General features: G+C 38.9%; 1 protein-coding gene across 6 annotated transcripts in view; it reads right to left on the bottom strand.

Moving 5' to 3' along the window:
- abr (ABR activator of RhoGEF and GTPase) overlaps nucleotides 1–16860 on the bottom strand; it is a 133046-nt gene that overhangs the window by 90597 nt on the left and 25589 nt on the right. The window contains exon 1 of one of the 6 annotated variants that reach the window (XM_032575614.1): nucleotides 11022–11079. The exons of 3 other annotated variants lie outside the window; for them this stretch is intronic. In XM_032575614.1, coding sequence (XP_032431505.1) covers nucleotides 11022–11064 — 43 coding nt within the window. In that variant the 5' untranslated portion in view covers nucleotides 11065–11079. Of the gene's footprint in view, nucleotides 1–329; nucleotides 400–6228; nucleotides 6316–11021; nucleotides 11080–16860 lie in introns of those variants that run through there. 2 more of the 6 variants (XM_032575611.1, XM_032575613.1) reach the window with 2 other exon arrangements.

The following is a 16860-nucleotide window of genomic DNA, read 5'->3' as shown; positions in this document are numbered from 1 at the left end:
GAAAAGGGTTTTCTTTCATCATAAATGCAAAATGTAAATATTTTTGTACACGTTTGGCTTAATTATTGCTCCGAGTATGTCATTACTTCAGCAAACGGCCTTTTTTAAGTCTGTGTACTCCATCGATTACAAAATTAGTTGACGATTATTTGATTTATCAATTAATCACAATTAATCTGATTAATCATTTCAGCCCTTGAGGAAAATTAGGCTTATTTCATAAAATCTGCACAGCAATTCAGAGATGATGACTGTACATTCTACTTGGTTTTGAGACACACACACACATTTAGAAGCCACAGCTAAACCAATAGCACATTGCAACTCACCATCACTAGTGAACAGAGAACGAATGACGCACACAGCCTCAAAGAAGAAAGCCATAAGTGTTGCAGCAGGTTGTCTCTTCACTGGCAATTGTCCATTGTTACTGTTAGGCAACGTTCTGTCCCCCTCTAAACACTAGCAGCACAACTTCTTAGTCTGGAACTGAACAATGAGTTGATCCAAAACCCAACATGTGTGGCCTGCCGCTGAAATAGTGATATGAAAACTACAGCCAGCGTGGTGCTTCTCAGTGCTCAATGCTTGCACTGTTTCAAACCTTGAGCCAGCACTTATTCAAATGAAGGCTCTAGGGGTTTATCCAACAACGTCCAAAGCCAGCTCAGGAGCGTGTAATAAACACACATCCATGAAGAGCCGCTGCTGAATAGAAGATGTAAAATGTGGTCTTCTCACTCTTCATTTGCATATGGCTGGCCCCCTCTGGTTAGCAGACAGTATTCTAGTCAACGGTCCGTAACTAGAATACGGACCGTTTTCTAGTCCGTATTGTTTTCTTACGGACTGTAAGAAAACAATATTTTTGGTGTTTTCTTACGAGTACATGGATTAAAAATACACATGAACTGCCTGCATGATAAAGGAAAAAAAACAACCAAAACTGGAGGTGTGAGGTAATCCGCTGCTAGAAAGAAATATAGCTGTTAAATTATACCTTGTTTTGTTCGTTACTGAAACATTTTCAGAGGAGTACTTAAGCCAAAGTTGTACAAAAACATTTTGCATTTAAGATAAAAACACCACTGTCTTTAAATATGTTTTACAGTTAGATTTACTGAGTTGAAATTAACCAAAGGAATGCTGTGTTATTGCGTCTGTTTATTTTGCTGTTTAAATGAATTTAATTAATTGTTTATTTGCATCCTTTAATGCATTTCTTACACTGTAAAACCAAGGGCTGAGTGGTTAAATAAAATATCTGCAGAATGTGCTAATTTTTTTTATCTTATTAATCGCCAGAATAATCAATTAATAAAACAATTGTTAGTTGCAGCCCTACTTGGACTAAATTAACTTATATAGCCCTCATACCTTGTCATAATCATGCCTTGTTATATCTTCTGGTGTTAAATTCTTTAAAAAGAGATCAGAGTCAGCTAAAAACAAGAAAAACCAAAAATGTGTCTTTTTTTAGAAGTGAGATATACTATAAAAAATTTATTTGATGGATTTTACACCAAAGTCTGGCTAGTAAACTTAAAGCTGACCAGCACAAACAACTGTTATTGTTAACTATTACATCCTGGTCTGAAAAAACAAAACAGAAAACCTTTGCCCTACAACTGTCAATAAATACGGAACTGTGTAAACGATTCATTTGCTAATCAAAACAGTCCCCTATTATGGTGACACTTCCCACGTAGTTTATTTGTTAATAATGTAATATTTTGTAGCAGAGTAAACAGTGTCTCTGCAATTAACATGAAATGTCTCACTCATGTCAGCAAAGTTTTCAAAGCTGACCTTTTTGAGGCGACCCAGTAGTCACACTCGGACAAAATTCCTGCCATATTATATCATCGGCAGAACAAAAAGGCACAAACACATCACTGCAGACTAAAAAGAGAGCTTTGAGCAAGATACAAATCACATATACAACGCCCACAGCCTGATGTGCAAACAGGGGGACTAAGCTTTACCAAATACAAGCTTTCAGTGAAACAGGGAAATGATGAGAGGACTAATGGAAGTCATCACAGACGCCGTGTCAGAGGCTGATGTGTAACTACAGTATCGGGTAATTTATATGTACCGGTAGGTAAATTTCAAAGAGTTCATTCAGAACAATTACTAGGCAACTAATGAGGATTTTGGTCATCACTGGTAACAAAACGGAAGGCTTTATTAGGATGAAAATGTGATTACAAAGTCAAAACTGACCAAACAATGTAAAGCCAGGGTTGTAAAACATTTCCTGTTAGAAAAATTATCCTCCTGTTCATTTACTTATGAGTTTATTTTACAAGTTATGTTTTCATATTATTCTTTTCATATTATTCTTTTTATATTATTACTCTCATATTATTCTTCTTTTTATATTTACTTAACTTCTCTTTCTTTTGTAGTACTTTATTAATCTTTTGTAGTATATTATTAACTTTGTTTAGGATGTTTGCCTGCTAAAAACGTTAAACATTCATGTGTTATTAGTTCCATATGTAACTGATTAGTTGTGGTCAGTCACATGCCCTTGTAAGGGCATGTCCATAGGAGGTTCCAGAATGTAAAGACGGTTGGTCAATTCTCTGTGTGACTGTGTGAAGAAGCCCAACCTCCTTTTTCTATACAATAAAGAGAAATGCAAAGAAAGATCTGGCAGAATTGATTCCAGACAGTGTTTGACAGCGATTCGTCGCGTCTGTTCTCAATTCTCCTGTTCTGCAGAAAAGAAAAGAAAAGAAAACTAATCTCTGTCTCCGACTAATTCTTTGCAGGTTAGGACAAAATAAACCTATCATTTCCACTCCTTGAACTTTATTCTATGTTGTCATTAAGCCTGTCGCAACAAGCAATTAATCACATGATAATTTCCATTCTGATGAATATTTTTTGAAGGGCAATTTTGTTTACAGAGACATCATAATCCATTTTATTCATGGCTTCCACAGTGTGATTTTTAATGATGTTTTATTTGCTGTTTTTGGATGCCGTGTTTTGTTTTTGATATTTCAAATATCTCACAGTTCCAGTGTTTAGTATTCAATAAAAAATGAAAGATTATTGGTGGTGAACTTGCATTATTACGTCGTTATCAATAGATTACCTGAAAATGGTTTTAAAACAACAATATAATTTATCACAATAATTGTGGGACAATTATTCATCCAATTGGGGTATTGGTGGCAACAGTGGTAGGAGTTCACCCTGCAAGAAGTGGGTTGCCAGTTTGATTCCCGCTCCGTTGACTCTGGGGATAATGTGATAAAAAATGAAAGAGATCAAATACAGATGAATCCGTCAGTATTACGGCTTTCTTGTAAAGTTGCACTTCCCACAAGAAGCTTTGGGAAAACGGGGCTGCCTCTGTTACCCAAACCACAGATACATGCTCTACACAATTACTCCTGGGCTCTGCTGTGAGTCAGATCAATGAGGCTTCTGTTATTAAGGAGTGGCTCACACCAGAAAACCTTTTAAACTAGGACAACACACGCCTACACACACACGCACACAAATACCACAGACGGAGCTCACTGATCTGAATTTACAAACTTGCTCACTGTAGCTGCTTTGTGTGACCGAGACTGTGTCCAAAAGGAAAGTGTTTAAATCTCCCAGGGAAGAAAAACACGTCAGCAGTTTTAGCTTAAAAATGTAAACAAGATAATAAGATACAATAGGACCAAGGTGTACAATTAAAACAATACTACAAACTTTAATAATCTCAGTATCTCCTTAAAATTACAGTTTTACTTTTATCTATTTGACACATTAAGCATCTTTCAAGAGAATCTTGAAATGTGACACAAGGAGATTTTACATCCAAATTCAGTTTACTCTCTGTCACAGTCATGAATCTAATCAATTCCATTGATCTCTTCTCAGTTGTGTTATGATGCCAATTCACAACTAAACACCTAATAAAGAACAGGACAGTGTTAAATACAGTCTAATGTAGTATTTTAGTTAATCTGGTCACATGGATTAAACAGTATATTTCCAGTTTTACACAAACCAAATCAATGAGGTCAAATTCGGCATTACTCATCACAGTGCCACAATTCCTGGAACATTATTAGCTAATAAAACCATCAGATTTCACTGAATCCTCACTTTGATCCATTCTTCCTGTCCTGAAGCTGCAGAAAGACAGCAGTGATAGTGAATCAAAGAACCATATCTAACTAGAAGACACCTCTCGACGAAAGCAAACAATTATAGTTGAAGTGATGCACAATAATTGAAAAAATTTAACCAAAACTAATTGGCAGAAAACAGAAACGTGGCTTCATTCATCAGAACCTGGTGTGGATTTGGTGCATATGCAGACCAATCCAAACTGGTGGGTGTTGAGAAATCTGATGAACATTGGATATGCAATCCAGTGGCACTTCTCTGATTGTCCAAATTAAACTCTCGTTGTCTAAAAACTGAAGACTCTTTAGTCCCTGCTGATATGAGCTGCAGACAGCTATAAGGCAAATAAAGACACAATTGTTGCATAATAAATCAGTTTGAGCTGCAGGGAGTTGCTACTAAATAACCATTGCACCCTTTCATTGGGTGTAATGACCTCTGACCGTGTCAGTTCACATCACTCTCACTTTGACAGACAGCTCTCACTCCCCAAATATCTCACTATCTGGGTTTTGGTTTCATTGGAAAGGGCAAAGGCTGCCATGACAACCGGTGAGGTTGATCCAAATGTCTTCTGCTTGTCCACATAAGCGGTGTAATTTGTCACAGTAAAGACTTCAAAGCTGAAACAGAGAGATGATATGAATAAACTACCACAAGGTAAAAATACTGTTAGCTCAAGGCTTTGAAACTCCTCCAGTTTCCACATTTCACACAAACCACTGAAAACCCCAAGAGGGAAATCTGGAATAATATGTCAATGAGCAGCACTGTCCACTATGCAAATTAAGGATAGTTTATAAAGCATAACAACTTCCCATTCATCCAAAACTGAGCAAATTCAGACATCTTCTCCACAATTTGACTATATGTCTATACTAAGTCCACACATTTCAAATGTTTAAAATAGGCAAGTAATTGTATCATTAAGTTAAAATAATTTTCTAGAAAATTAGAGGTGACCAACCTCTGCCCATTTTCAGTTTAGTTGCTAACCTACTGACCATTAGCACAATGACTAGCACAACTAATCAAATTAGTTTGATTCCTGGAAAATTAAAAACAGAATACAAATTGAAATAAAGGGTGAAATAAACTCTTGGAAACATTAAAAAAATCTAATCTCAGGACAACATTGACAAGACTTTTAGAGAATTTGATTTGATTTCACCAGATTGTCAATAAATGTCAAGAACTGAACATAAGTCATAAAACATGGCTGTCTTTACAATCCATTGATGCAACTCTAAAGCTTTAAACTAACTTCACAACATAATGACTGATAAAATAAGCTGTATAGTGAACACAACCATTGTCCCAGTCTTCTCCTTTCATCCGTTATGAGCGCTGAACTCACTGTACACATGGATCCAACTAATAAAATCACAGTGAGAAAAAGTTGCCGCTACAGCGTGAGAATCTAATCAGGGAGCTGTGCTGCCTTCCTCAGCAATTTTCTCAGGAGAGAATGGATTACATCATGGCCTGCAGTCAGCCAACAGTGTGTGGGCACCAAGAAACTGGCGTGCAAACTGTGAGAGCTGCTGAAAATGAATAAACAACCCGACAATCACACAAACCGATATTCCACCTTTCAGCGTCTGATGAGCGTTTTTTCCACACCTTCCATGACCACTTTCCAGAGTGTTTGAAGATAACAAGCGATTTCAAGAAAACTCTCTAAAGACAAGACAAAACACTATGTCAAAAACAAAACAAAAAAAATCTGGAATAATATTTCAGCTGCCAAGTTTCAGGTTCCCAGCCGCAGCAGTACATTAGTAGCAAGACGAATGCACAGTCATTGTGTTTGTGTGAGTGTGTTGATGCAGTGCATTCAGGCTTTTACACCTCCCTGTTCTGCAATTATCAATTAGGGGTTGACACTGGGGAAATTAAAAGCCTTGGTGATGGCCTGTGTCCGCGCCCAGTTACACCACTCCACACTCATAAAGCAATTTTTTATAGCAGAAACACAACCAGCTACAAAGTGCAGTGCTTCAAATTCACAGATCAAAACACTTCAAATAATACTCTTTCATAACGTCCCTATTTTAAACCTATGAGTAAAAAAAAGAAGCATACCTGTTGGCTTAAAACGAGCAGCTGCTGACCAAAGAGGCAGATGAGGAGCGGTATATTGCATTCTCTACTGGTAGCTGCTTCGTCCTGAAACCATCTGAACTGGAATCAATACATGAACACACCCATCTCTTCCAGACAACATCTGACTTCACGATACAATGAGAGAGAAAGCAAGCGGCCACGTGTTCATGCATCAGCAACAGATGGGCAGATGTTTCAGATGAGTCTCGCAGCACGCCGTCACATTCCAATCTAGTTTGCTTCCGGAGCGTTAAATTGGGATTTTATTGGACGAGGGAGGCCATATCTTGGAGATGATTAAAGGTGAAATGGCTTTTGTTTAAAAGTGCATTGTGTTCGGAGCGTGTTTAAAATCTATTAATCCATCATCTGACTTGAGAAGGATTGAGAAGTTAGAAGAAGCAGCAGCAAACAGAAGGCAACATGGAAAAGGACAAAGATAAAAAGAGGTGTGTGACTCATGGTCACCATTTTCACAGAGTGGCTCTGATACTTCAAGTGGAGCTCTGAAAAACAAAAAATATGTGGGCCACAAGCTACGGGTCATTTATTTATAATTTGTAAATATGCAAACTATAATTACAAACTGAGGCAAGTTTGTTGAGGACTGTATATATACAGTTTAAAATATACAGTCCTCTGTATATTTTACACTCTTCATCCAGATACACATGCACTATGCAAAACTAAGGTACGCATCTCAAATAGGAGACAGGACTTTATTTTCAAATGTTCAGCATTTCTTCTCGTTTAGACATGTGGCAAAATGGGAACAGTGTGAAAAATTGATAAAGATGGTTTCCTGAGAAAAAAATTTGATAATAATTCAGGGTTTTAAGCTAAAAAAGTAATTATTGAACTCCTATGGTCCTCCTGTGGTCTTTGGATAAACAGGTTAAAGTGGGATTTTTGCTCCTCATTTCTTTAATCCAGCCTGATCGAGCTGATAATGGCCGGACCCTCCGATAGGACTAACAGCTATGTTCAGGAAGCAAACCCAACGAAGGCCAATAAGAGGGTTGACCTCCATACAACACTCAGAAATAACGGTGGATGAGGGAGAGTAAAAGTCTAATCAGCATGAACCATTGAGACCACACAAATACATATTTATTTTGCAGTTCACCATTAAATCAAAAATCATCAGAAGCTAACTGAGATGAAGAAGGGTGCTCATTATCTAGCTACTCCACATGGAGTGTGCACACATGTAGAGCACTTCCTGCTGGGGGACAGGCTGATAGAAGGCAGTATTGTCCCTTAATATGCCGAAGGACAGACAAATCCACAACTGCTGGATATCTTCATGAGCCATGTGCCTGTAGGCAGCCAGAGATAAGGACCCCTCCTGTACTTGTATGCAGTCCCCCTACTCATTCACTACATCCCCCAAACTCAACCAGGAGATGTTGCCATAGCAGCCAGTCACTATATGTTACAACTACCTGGCATAGATCTCCATATTTCAGACGGGTTAGAAATGCCACACAGCTTCCACGCATCATGGGAAACGAGCTCCACCGAATACATGGAGACACACCTAAAGACCCAGAAACACTTTCACTACAGCCGAACTACTCCTCACACTAGCAGCAGGTTTGAGGAGACAAATCAGTCACATGTACTGAAGAGCTATTCAGTGCCCACACACCTGCAGTAAAAAAGTGCTGTAAATCTGCTGTGTGTGCTTCTACTCCTCAGCGTGCCACTAACTGTGCGTGTCCGTTGGTGGACATGTGCTAATGGAAAATGAATCAAACCGTGCAGTGACACAAAAGCACTACAATAAAGTCATTAAAATGCAAAAGCCCGGCTAAAGCCTGTGGGGCGACCCAATCGGTGATTGTGCTGTCTGTTTAGTGGGCTCCACAGCCCAATTAGGAGAATATGATGCAGCTAAGAGGGAGTAAGACTGAGACACTGAGGGTGTTGGACCGAGTAGTTCAGGGTCAAGGAAATGTTTCGCACCACTTAAAAGCATTGGGGGTTACTTTGAGTCAATAAGGCAGAGAAGATACTCTAGTTTCGTAACTAGCCTGGGAAGAAATAAAGATGGAGGACGTTCATGGATGTACTATACACTCAAAGGAAGAGTAGCAGTTTTATATTTGATCTATTTTGTGTTTTTCTAAACATGAGCAGGATCAAACAAATTGTAAAAGTGGCTAGCTAAATTGTAGCAGTTAGATTACTTAATTTAACAGAAATGTTTTAATGAGAGCCATACAAAAGGCAGAAGACATTCTGTAATATCAATAATAATAATAATAAAGTGATACTGTGATAGTTATTTATTCTTTTCACCACTCTGAATGAACGATGAGTAAATATGGTCTCACCATATTTACAGCTTTATACATAAAGCTGTATAGGATTTGCTTTATTGTAAAAAGACTAAATGATTTGATTTGACAAAACTTGAATCTGAACATTTTTAAAAACCATTTTCCTAAAAATGGCTTCCTTCATAGAGAAGACACTTTTGAGGCTAACAGACCTCAAAAGTACCACAGCGTTGTCACAGCTGCATTGATGTTTATTTCAGAACTCCAATAATCATCCTTTTTGAAATAAATCACTAATATGCTAAAATAGAGATCTGTTGCCACATCATTCTGGCTGTTTCTGTAATGTTAATACTACTTGGCATGATTACTGCATACAAAAATTCCATTTATTTCCTATCCCTTTTTTTTACATTTAAGCTACAAAACGTTTACAGCCAAGGAATTACAGTTTTATACCCGATAAGGAGATATAATGAAAATGTACCACTCTCCAATTAACTGGCTAAAAATATCAAAACGCAAAGGATGAATGACACTGACATTGTCATGATGATTGCTTTTAGATATATTGTGCGGTGGCCATGTCGCAGTCCCACAACTTGCTTCTGCTTACATTAATTAAGATAGAAGGAAGACAATGAGAGGAAGTTTTGACCTCAAACGTGAGGAACGTAAACATTGTCTTGAAAACAGAGCCAGTTTAGAATATCAGTGTAAAGTCAACAACAACTCTCTAGATCAGGGGCGCCCAAAGTCGGCCCTCAAGGGCCGGTGTCCTGCATGTTTTAGTTCTCTCCCTGGTTCAACGCACCTGGACCAAATGATGGCTCATTAGAAGGACTAACAAGAACATTGACATGCTGAAAAGGTTGTTACTACCACCAGGGAGAGAACGAAAACGGGCAAGATGCCGGCCCTCGAGGACCGACTCTGGGCACCCCTGCTCTAGATGGATGGATTTCTGATGCAGGACATGCTTAGACTAGATTACTGAGCAACATGTGGGGGTGGGGAGGTGCAGCTGTTACAGAACAAAAGTCATGTTGACATGACTAGTCCTGATGGTCATGTCATCACTACTTTTCATGTGTCTCTCCACATATGCATGTACTGGTTACAGATATAAAACTATACAAAGATTTCAAAAAACAGCATTTCAAAATTGTCCAATATGTCCATTTGCACAGTCTGAAGTCCTTGAAAGGTAAAGCTTTCAGAGAGTTTTGCCTGCCTGTCAAAGTTGCTTTATGTTCTCCCTCCGTGTCTCGGTGAACTGTTAATCACCAACACTTTTCTGTAGTTCACAAGAAAAATCCACTGCTATGTGGAAAGTGATGGAAACAAAAGAAACGCCACACATTATTGTCATTATGATAATGATTTTAAGAGTCCAGTTGGCAAGCTTTGAGACTTGAGCAGTACGCTTGTTAAGCAGCAGACTGTTGGTCTGCCTCTGAGGAGACAACAAATATCAGCTTTTATAGCCTCCCAGTGTTCAGTATAAACAGCAGAACAAAAAATTAATCACTTTTAGCCCAGTAAACATGTTCACTTAAAAACATACACAGTAAGCATGCTTACTCTTCCCTTACTGTCTACAACATGTGTAAATAGTATTCAAACTGATACTACTACTGATAATAACAATAAAATTGAATCTTTTAAAAACCACCTTGCGTTATAACGGATATTCATGTTCTGTTTTCTGGTGGGGAACGGGGAAGTTTAGAATATTTGCAGCTCTAGGGGCCTTTTTTTTTAAATATGCCAAAAGGAAAGGGGCAGAGAAAGGGGGAAAAGACATGCAGCACAGGCTTTTTACTGATATGTTTTCTTGTTTGTACACAAATATCTCAATGGAGATAATTACAAATATAGATTTTGTTTACTTAGACACTATCTAAGTGTTTGTCACCCTTTACAATGACGATCAAAATAAAATATGGTGCGTAATGGCTGCTTCAGCTTCCTGCCCGTTTGTGTCATGTGACCTGCTTAATGTGATGTATTCAGACATCCACAGACAGCTTGTTGGTGTAGGGGAAACGAAGAAAAATGAAGGCATACCACATGCAAACACACACACACAGGAAATAATTCCTCACCTTACTTTTACTCCCACTCACTAATCCCATATCAGAAGATCATGAACCTGTTCACATGACAGCTTAATTCTGTGCATTTGGCCTTTTCCCTTATTTTCTCACTGAGGATTTCTGAAATGTCAAAGAGCCAATCAGGCTGAACAGCATCCGTTGAGATAAGCATATAGACAACACACTGAGACCAGATGGCAACAGCTTAGTGGGGCAATTAATCTTTAATGACCCCAGCAAAAGCACATGTATACGAAGACATAAAGAAGAGAAAAGTTCCAATGGCCTAATGGATTCTTGGTTTATCAGCCATAAACTTATTGAAGAAATATCTCTAAATACCGAATGTAATCAAATTTGCGATGAATTAGTACATATGTTTGCTCACCTGCGTCTGGCTGGTTGACTGGTTGTTGCCCGAGTGCATCCATCAGCCCCAACTCATAATGGTCTCATCTTCTCTTCCTGTCTCCCCCACTCCTCTCTTCTGCTACACTAACCTGAATGCTTAATGATGGCCCCTGCCTTCCGGGAGCATGTAAACATGCCAGCCTCACCATTGGCTGAGGAAGAGAGGTCTTTCTGTGCCGATTGGCTGAGACAGATGGGGCATGGATGGCAGAGGAGGAAGAGGATGGTGGTTACCATAGCCCTACAGCATGACTGCTGTCTATGTCATGGAGCACTCACACACACAGACACACACCCGCACACACAAAAGGCTTCAGCCCCCTCAGGGTATAGTGATGGTCCCCACAGACTTGGAGCACAAACACACTGAGACACATGACACACCCTCTAACATCAACCACAACAAAGGATACCAGAGCTTAACCAAAATAATGATGGTGAAACATCTGATACTTAAACCAGTGGTTATTTTAGAAGCGTAACATCCAAAATCAGTTTTATATTTAAGATACTTTTCAATTTGTAGGAAATTTTTAGTAGACCAAATTATAAAAATTTTTAATTCATCCTTACTTTCTAGCAAGGATGGATGACTATAGAAACACCAACCTAATGCCTACTTCACATGGCAAGATTTTAAAATTATTGGCTGATTTTCAAAATCTGAGAGACTGAAGGGAATAAGAAATCATAGATATATCAGGTTTGGTACCAGATTGTGTGGTCTACAGCCACACAGCAAATACAGCAAACCACACACACAACCATTCAGGTGTCAGACAGGAAATCTCACAAAACCTTTCGAGATCAAACATTTCAGAGTAAAAAAACATGGAAGACAAGGACGAAGCAATGGCGATAGGTTTGCGGGCTATTTTTAACAGAGACAAAAACAATACAAAAAGACGTCTCTCACATTCACCTGACTTTGTAGTGTGCCATAGCAGTTGTTTTGTCCTCTGTATTTTGGATTCCCCTCCATGCTTTCCGTCATCTCAATTTATGACTGGCTACATGTCATATTTAGCAGGCTGTGTAGTAAAGCTGGGACAATAATAATAATAATAATAATAATGATGATAAGTGATGTTTATTTTAATCTTGTTGCTGTTTGTGTACATGTTACGGGAATGGTGGGGGTTGGCCATGTGGTATTTCGTATTTGGGCATGGCACAATGACAGTGATTGTGGTGTGGTAATTTTTTCAAGGTGTTAAAAGGGTAGGGAAACATTTATCAGTAAATACTGGTTTTTAGCCATAGCAGAATTACTAATATCAAAAATCAATAATGGTACATATTTCATATCGGTGCCACGCTGGATTTAATCAGTGTTTCTTTGCTGTCGGATTTCTCTAAAAGTTTTGTAAGACAGAATTTAATAAATACAGTTCATATCAGTAACTTCTGGAATGTACAACTTATTGACTCTTGCTAAAGGATCAGCTAAGCTAGCTTGCTCCTGCTTGTTTGCTGCATGTTGAACTATAACATTTTGTCAGTGACAAAAGCTGCATCCATAATGGAGAAGGTCGTCACTGAATGAACTCAGGTTGTCATGGTACAGCAGAACCCCTGCAGGGAAGGAAGCAACTAAGAAGTCAAGGTAGACTTGAAATTGATAGCCAGATCTCAGTTTCACTGCTATAAGCTAGACATGTTCATTTGGAATAGTCAAATTAGTCATTTCCAGCATCTTTATTTTGCTAAATAAAACTGGGGAGCATTTTTTTGTGAAGAGATGAACTTCTTACGTAAGCCTGAACTCCTTAACGGGCCCAAAGCAAAGACAATGCTTGAACACAAAGCAGAGAAAGATGGCACTGAGGGGGCAGTAGAGATTACTGTATTACATAACAACAGTGCTTGAGGCTGACTCAGATTGTTTCCTGCTCATGTGTGTGACAAGAAGTCTGAATGGCTGTTTCTATAGCTACAGCTCAGAGAAAAGAAAGAACAGATTCATCTGTTGACCAGGACAACAGTAGGGATGAAACGATGCGAGGACATTGATTCAAAGCTGAAATGCAAGCTTTGAATCGATATTCAAAGCTTGCATGTCTAACTATTTAAATGTATTTAAATATTTAGTTATTTAAATATAATAAATAACTAAATATACATCTGGCAAACACTTGGATTAGGTGGCTGATTTAACCTAAGTTGTGTGGCTGAGAAACAACTGACATGTTTGAAAAGAACTCTTAGATGACAGATTTGGTTTTATGACCCCTGGAGTGTAGAAGTACTGGATGTTCTTTCTGAGAGGTGAAGTTGGAGAAAGACAAGTGGTTTGGTCACATCGGGTCTCTGTAAGGTGCAACAGCCGAGACATTCCTGGATTTACTAAAACTCCCCTCAGAGAGTCTGCTGGGAAGCTGTCCAGAATTGCAGAGAGTCCGTCTGCTGAGACAAGGCATGTGACAGCCAAATAACTGCTAACATTTAACACATGAAGACAGAACTGGGACTGAGTCGAAGTCAGCCAGGAGCTGCTGGCCGGCAGTAAACTCCATCATTTACAGTTAATGTGCTCCAGAGGAAATCCAGACAAAGAATATGGCAGCCTGGGAATCACATCCATCTCTCTGTTGAGGTAGTGGTTCAAGATGTTCCTCTTCCCAGCAACACTTTCCAGTTAATCCTGGGCAATCCCGATGTGTTCCCAGGGTTGAAGAAGGTATTTAAGGTCCCTTTTGGGTGTTTCACACCTGATAATCCGGTAGACTCAGTTCGATAGGGGACCAATGCTGCAACATTTGTTACATTTTCAGCTGATGCGGTTCACTTTCACACCGTATTGTGTCAAACAAACCAAACCCTTTGAGAAATCTTTTTAAACCCTTGCCTTTGGTGGTGCTGCACATAAAAAAGACATTAAGCGCAACTTCCTTTTGTATGAAAAGTGCAGCAGACTATGCTTGTTACAGTCTAATTAAAATTAACTTTATTTATTTCCCCAAGATAAACTGCCGGCTCCTCTGTTTAGACTATAAATGGATTAGCTCAACGCTGAATTCTCTTTAGTTTTCTCTGTTCTGTATGTAATGGAGACTCTAATTAAACGCTCCATTTCAACCAAAGGTTTGCAATGCACTTCCCAACCAGACGCTCCAAAGCGTCCGGTCCATAACTCTTCAACAAGGTGTCAGCTCCCGGTCAGAAAGACACATTTAGTTCAGTGTTCATGAGATGATATTCAGAAAATCTTTTTTTATTAATTGATTTTAGTTGCCTCTATGATGAACTCTTTGCGTAAAGTCTAGAATGTCTGCGCATCTGCACCAGTCAAGGGTGTTAACTATAACCTGTCAAATGACCGACAGGCTTTAAATTTTCCCGTCGTTTAAAAAAATAACCGATCAAATACGGAAAATATTCCGTTAATGCAACCACTGATCCACATCAGAGTTCAATGGCACATTCAGATCTCCCCAAACAAACCAGATTTCTAGACATCCGATCGAACTAAAGTGCGATTAAAGGGGACTAAACAGGGTTGGTGTGAATGCACCCTTTGACGGTTTTGGGACGGCTCTAGGGTCTCTTTCATGGAAGACCTGCCTGATCAAATCTTTGATACACTGTGGAATAGCCATGTTGATATATTAGAAACATTTGAGTACCCATATGATACTGAAAGAGGTTTTCAATAATCTGGCCTTCTTCTCAAAATACTTCAAGCAGAGAGTAAGTACCTGTGGGTCTTCTCTGTGGGATATCAGAAATGACACATGTAGTAAGAAGTAGTGTCACCAGCTGAGACAGTCACATCCCAATGACGGACTGTGTGACCAAATGACCAGAGGACTTGGGGCAATTTTCATGACCATTGGAGTTATCTTTACTGATCATTAACACACTGGGCAGTGGATGACTAGCAGAAATTGTTTGTCATACTTCTTCAACATGTTATATTAATTAACTTACAACCAAACTCTACATTAATCAGATCACACTTTATTTATTTCGTAATTGTTTAGTGATGAAGAATTGATGGATTACCAGCTATTAGAAACAGTTTATTCCAAAAAAGCAATAAAAATACAGACTCATGCTACAATCTTTAACAAGTGACAAACTACTCATCTGCCAATTCTGATTATCGTGGTGTGGTTACTAGAGCACAGCAGAACTACTCTTTGACACACCGGCGTGACAAAAACTATTTTTATCGCATCCCCAGAGATGCACATAAATTCAAGCCTTCCTCCCTCTGAATCGGATTAGGGAAAATCCATTTGACATATGCACACACGTTACGTCCCTGAATGTGCACGTGCCACATCGGCCCCACCATGCCAAAATGTCCATATCCAGATTGTTACATAATCTGGCTTTCCCTTTTGATTGAGCTGCACATGCCACTGAAGCATGGCAGAGACAAGTCTAATTCTGTGAGGTTGCAGTGAGGACCATAAAGACTGAGTCTATCACTATTAAATCCCAAGTATCAGACCGAGGTCATAGTCAAGACATTTTAATTGATTGACTTGAGTCCCTTAGCAAACTCCATTTAAATGTTGTTCAAGTGCTAACCAATTTTAAGTGGAACATGTTTTGGATAGCTTGCAAAATAGTAGCAGAGAGACTGCAATAGTTGCTGCAGGCGTCCGTCTGTCTTTGATATGCCCTCCTCCATGCATTGCGCTTGGAATGTTTTCAGTATAGGCAGAGATGCACAGAGGGCAGCTGAAACACTAGTTGTCAAATGTTATAATGTACAAATCAGAATGCAAAGTTTACAAAGCAGAATAACTTATTTAACGTTTTTAGCACATAAGATTCAAAATGACAAAATGTTGTGACCTTCTTGGTCAAGAAGTCACATCAAATATGTCAACATTAGTGTGACACTTCAGGAAATGGCCCTGCATGAAGACATCAGTCAGAGCAACATGAAACACTTTCATACAAAAATTAAAAACAAATACTGCCCGTTATGTAAAATGTTGGTAGATTTCTTCTTTTATGTTTTTTTTATTATTTTTTTTACATTCCATTGAAAGGGTTTGGTAAAGGAGCTATTGTAAACAATGGTCAATGGGGGGAATAACTTGACAAACTAAATAGGAAAAATATATATTTTTTTATCCATGACACAAAGCTAAAACACACAAAAAATTACCAGTCGCTGTAGCAACAAAGTCATAAAGCTATGATTGATGTTACGCAATATCTTGGTATCTCATAAAGTCAGATTCTAAGACAGAAAACTGAGAAAGCAGCCTAAAGCATCAAACCACAGGAAGGGGGGAAAGTCCTCACTCTGCAGCAGATTAGAACAAAACTGATTAAGTTTATGACTCTGTTTGAGAAACCCACCAGAGACAGTGATTAGCCTCAGAACTGAAACAAGAGCTGAAAAAATGTTGACAAAAAAAAAAGTGCTGAAGGGAAGCAGCTGAGACGTACTAATTGCTCTCAGAGATTCGACTACTTTAGATGCTGACTGGACAAATGTTGCAGAGGAAGACTGATGAAAGCTCTGAACTTGCCTTGTTTTTCTCTTCCAAGTGGGCTTGCTCTAATGTGAAGACTTTTATTTATCATGTTTTATTTTTACTGTTCAACACACTGGAGCTGTAAGCCTTTTAGGATTAGCCGTTGCAGAACAAACACGTGGCAGAAATGCAACACGCTGCCTAAATCGGCGGTGGGGTTAAACAGAAAGGCTTCAGTCTCTCTGGGAGAAGCAGAGTCACTCTGCCTTTGAGCATTTACTCCCACTTGGCTCCTGTGGTTCAGGATGTGCGGTCACCGATCGGCGCACACACAGCCATTAACACGTCAGCGGCTAAAAAGAACAGATGCAA

The sequence above is a fragment of the Xiphophorus hellerii genome, chromosome 11, assembly GCF_003331165.1.
Source record: "Xiphophorus hellerii strain 12219 chromosome 11, Xiphophorus_hellerii-4.1, whole genome shotgun sequence".
Taxonomy (NCBI): domain Eukaryota; kingdom Metazoa; phylum Chordata; class Actinopteri; order Cyprinodontiformes; family Poeciliidae; genus Xiphophorus; species Xiphophorus hellerii.
The sequence above is the reverse complement of the archived record's forward strand: the minus strand, read 5'-3'. Positions and strand labels throughout refer to the sequence as shown.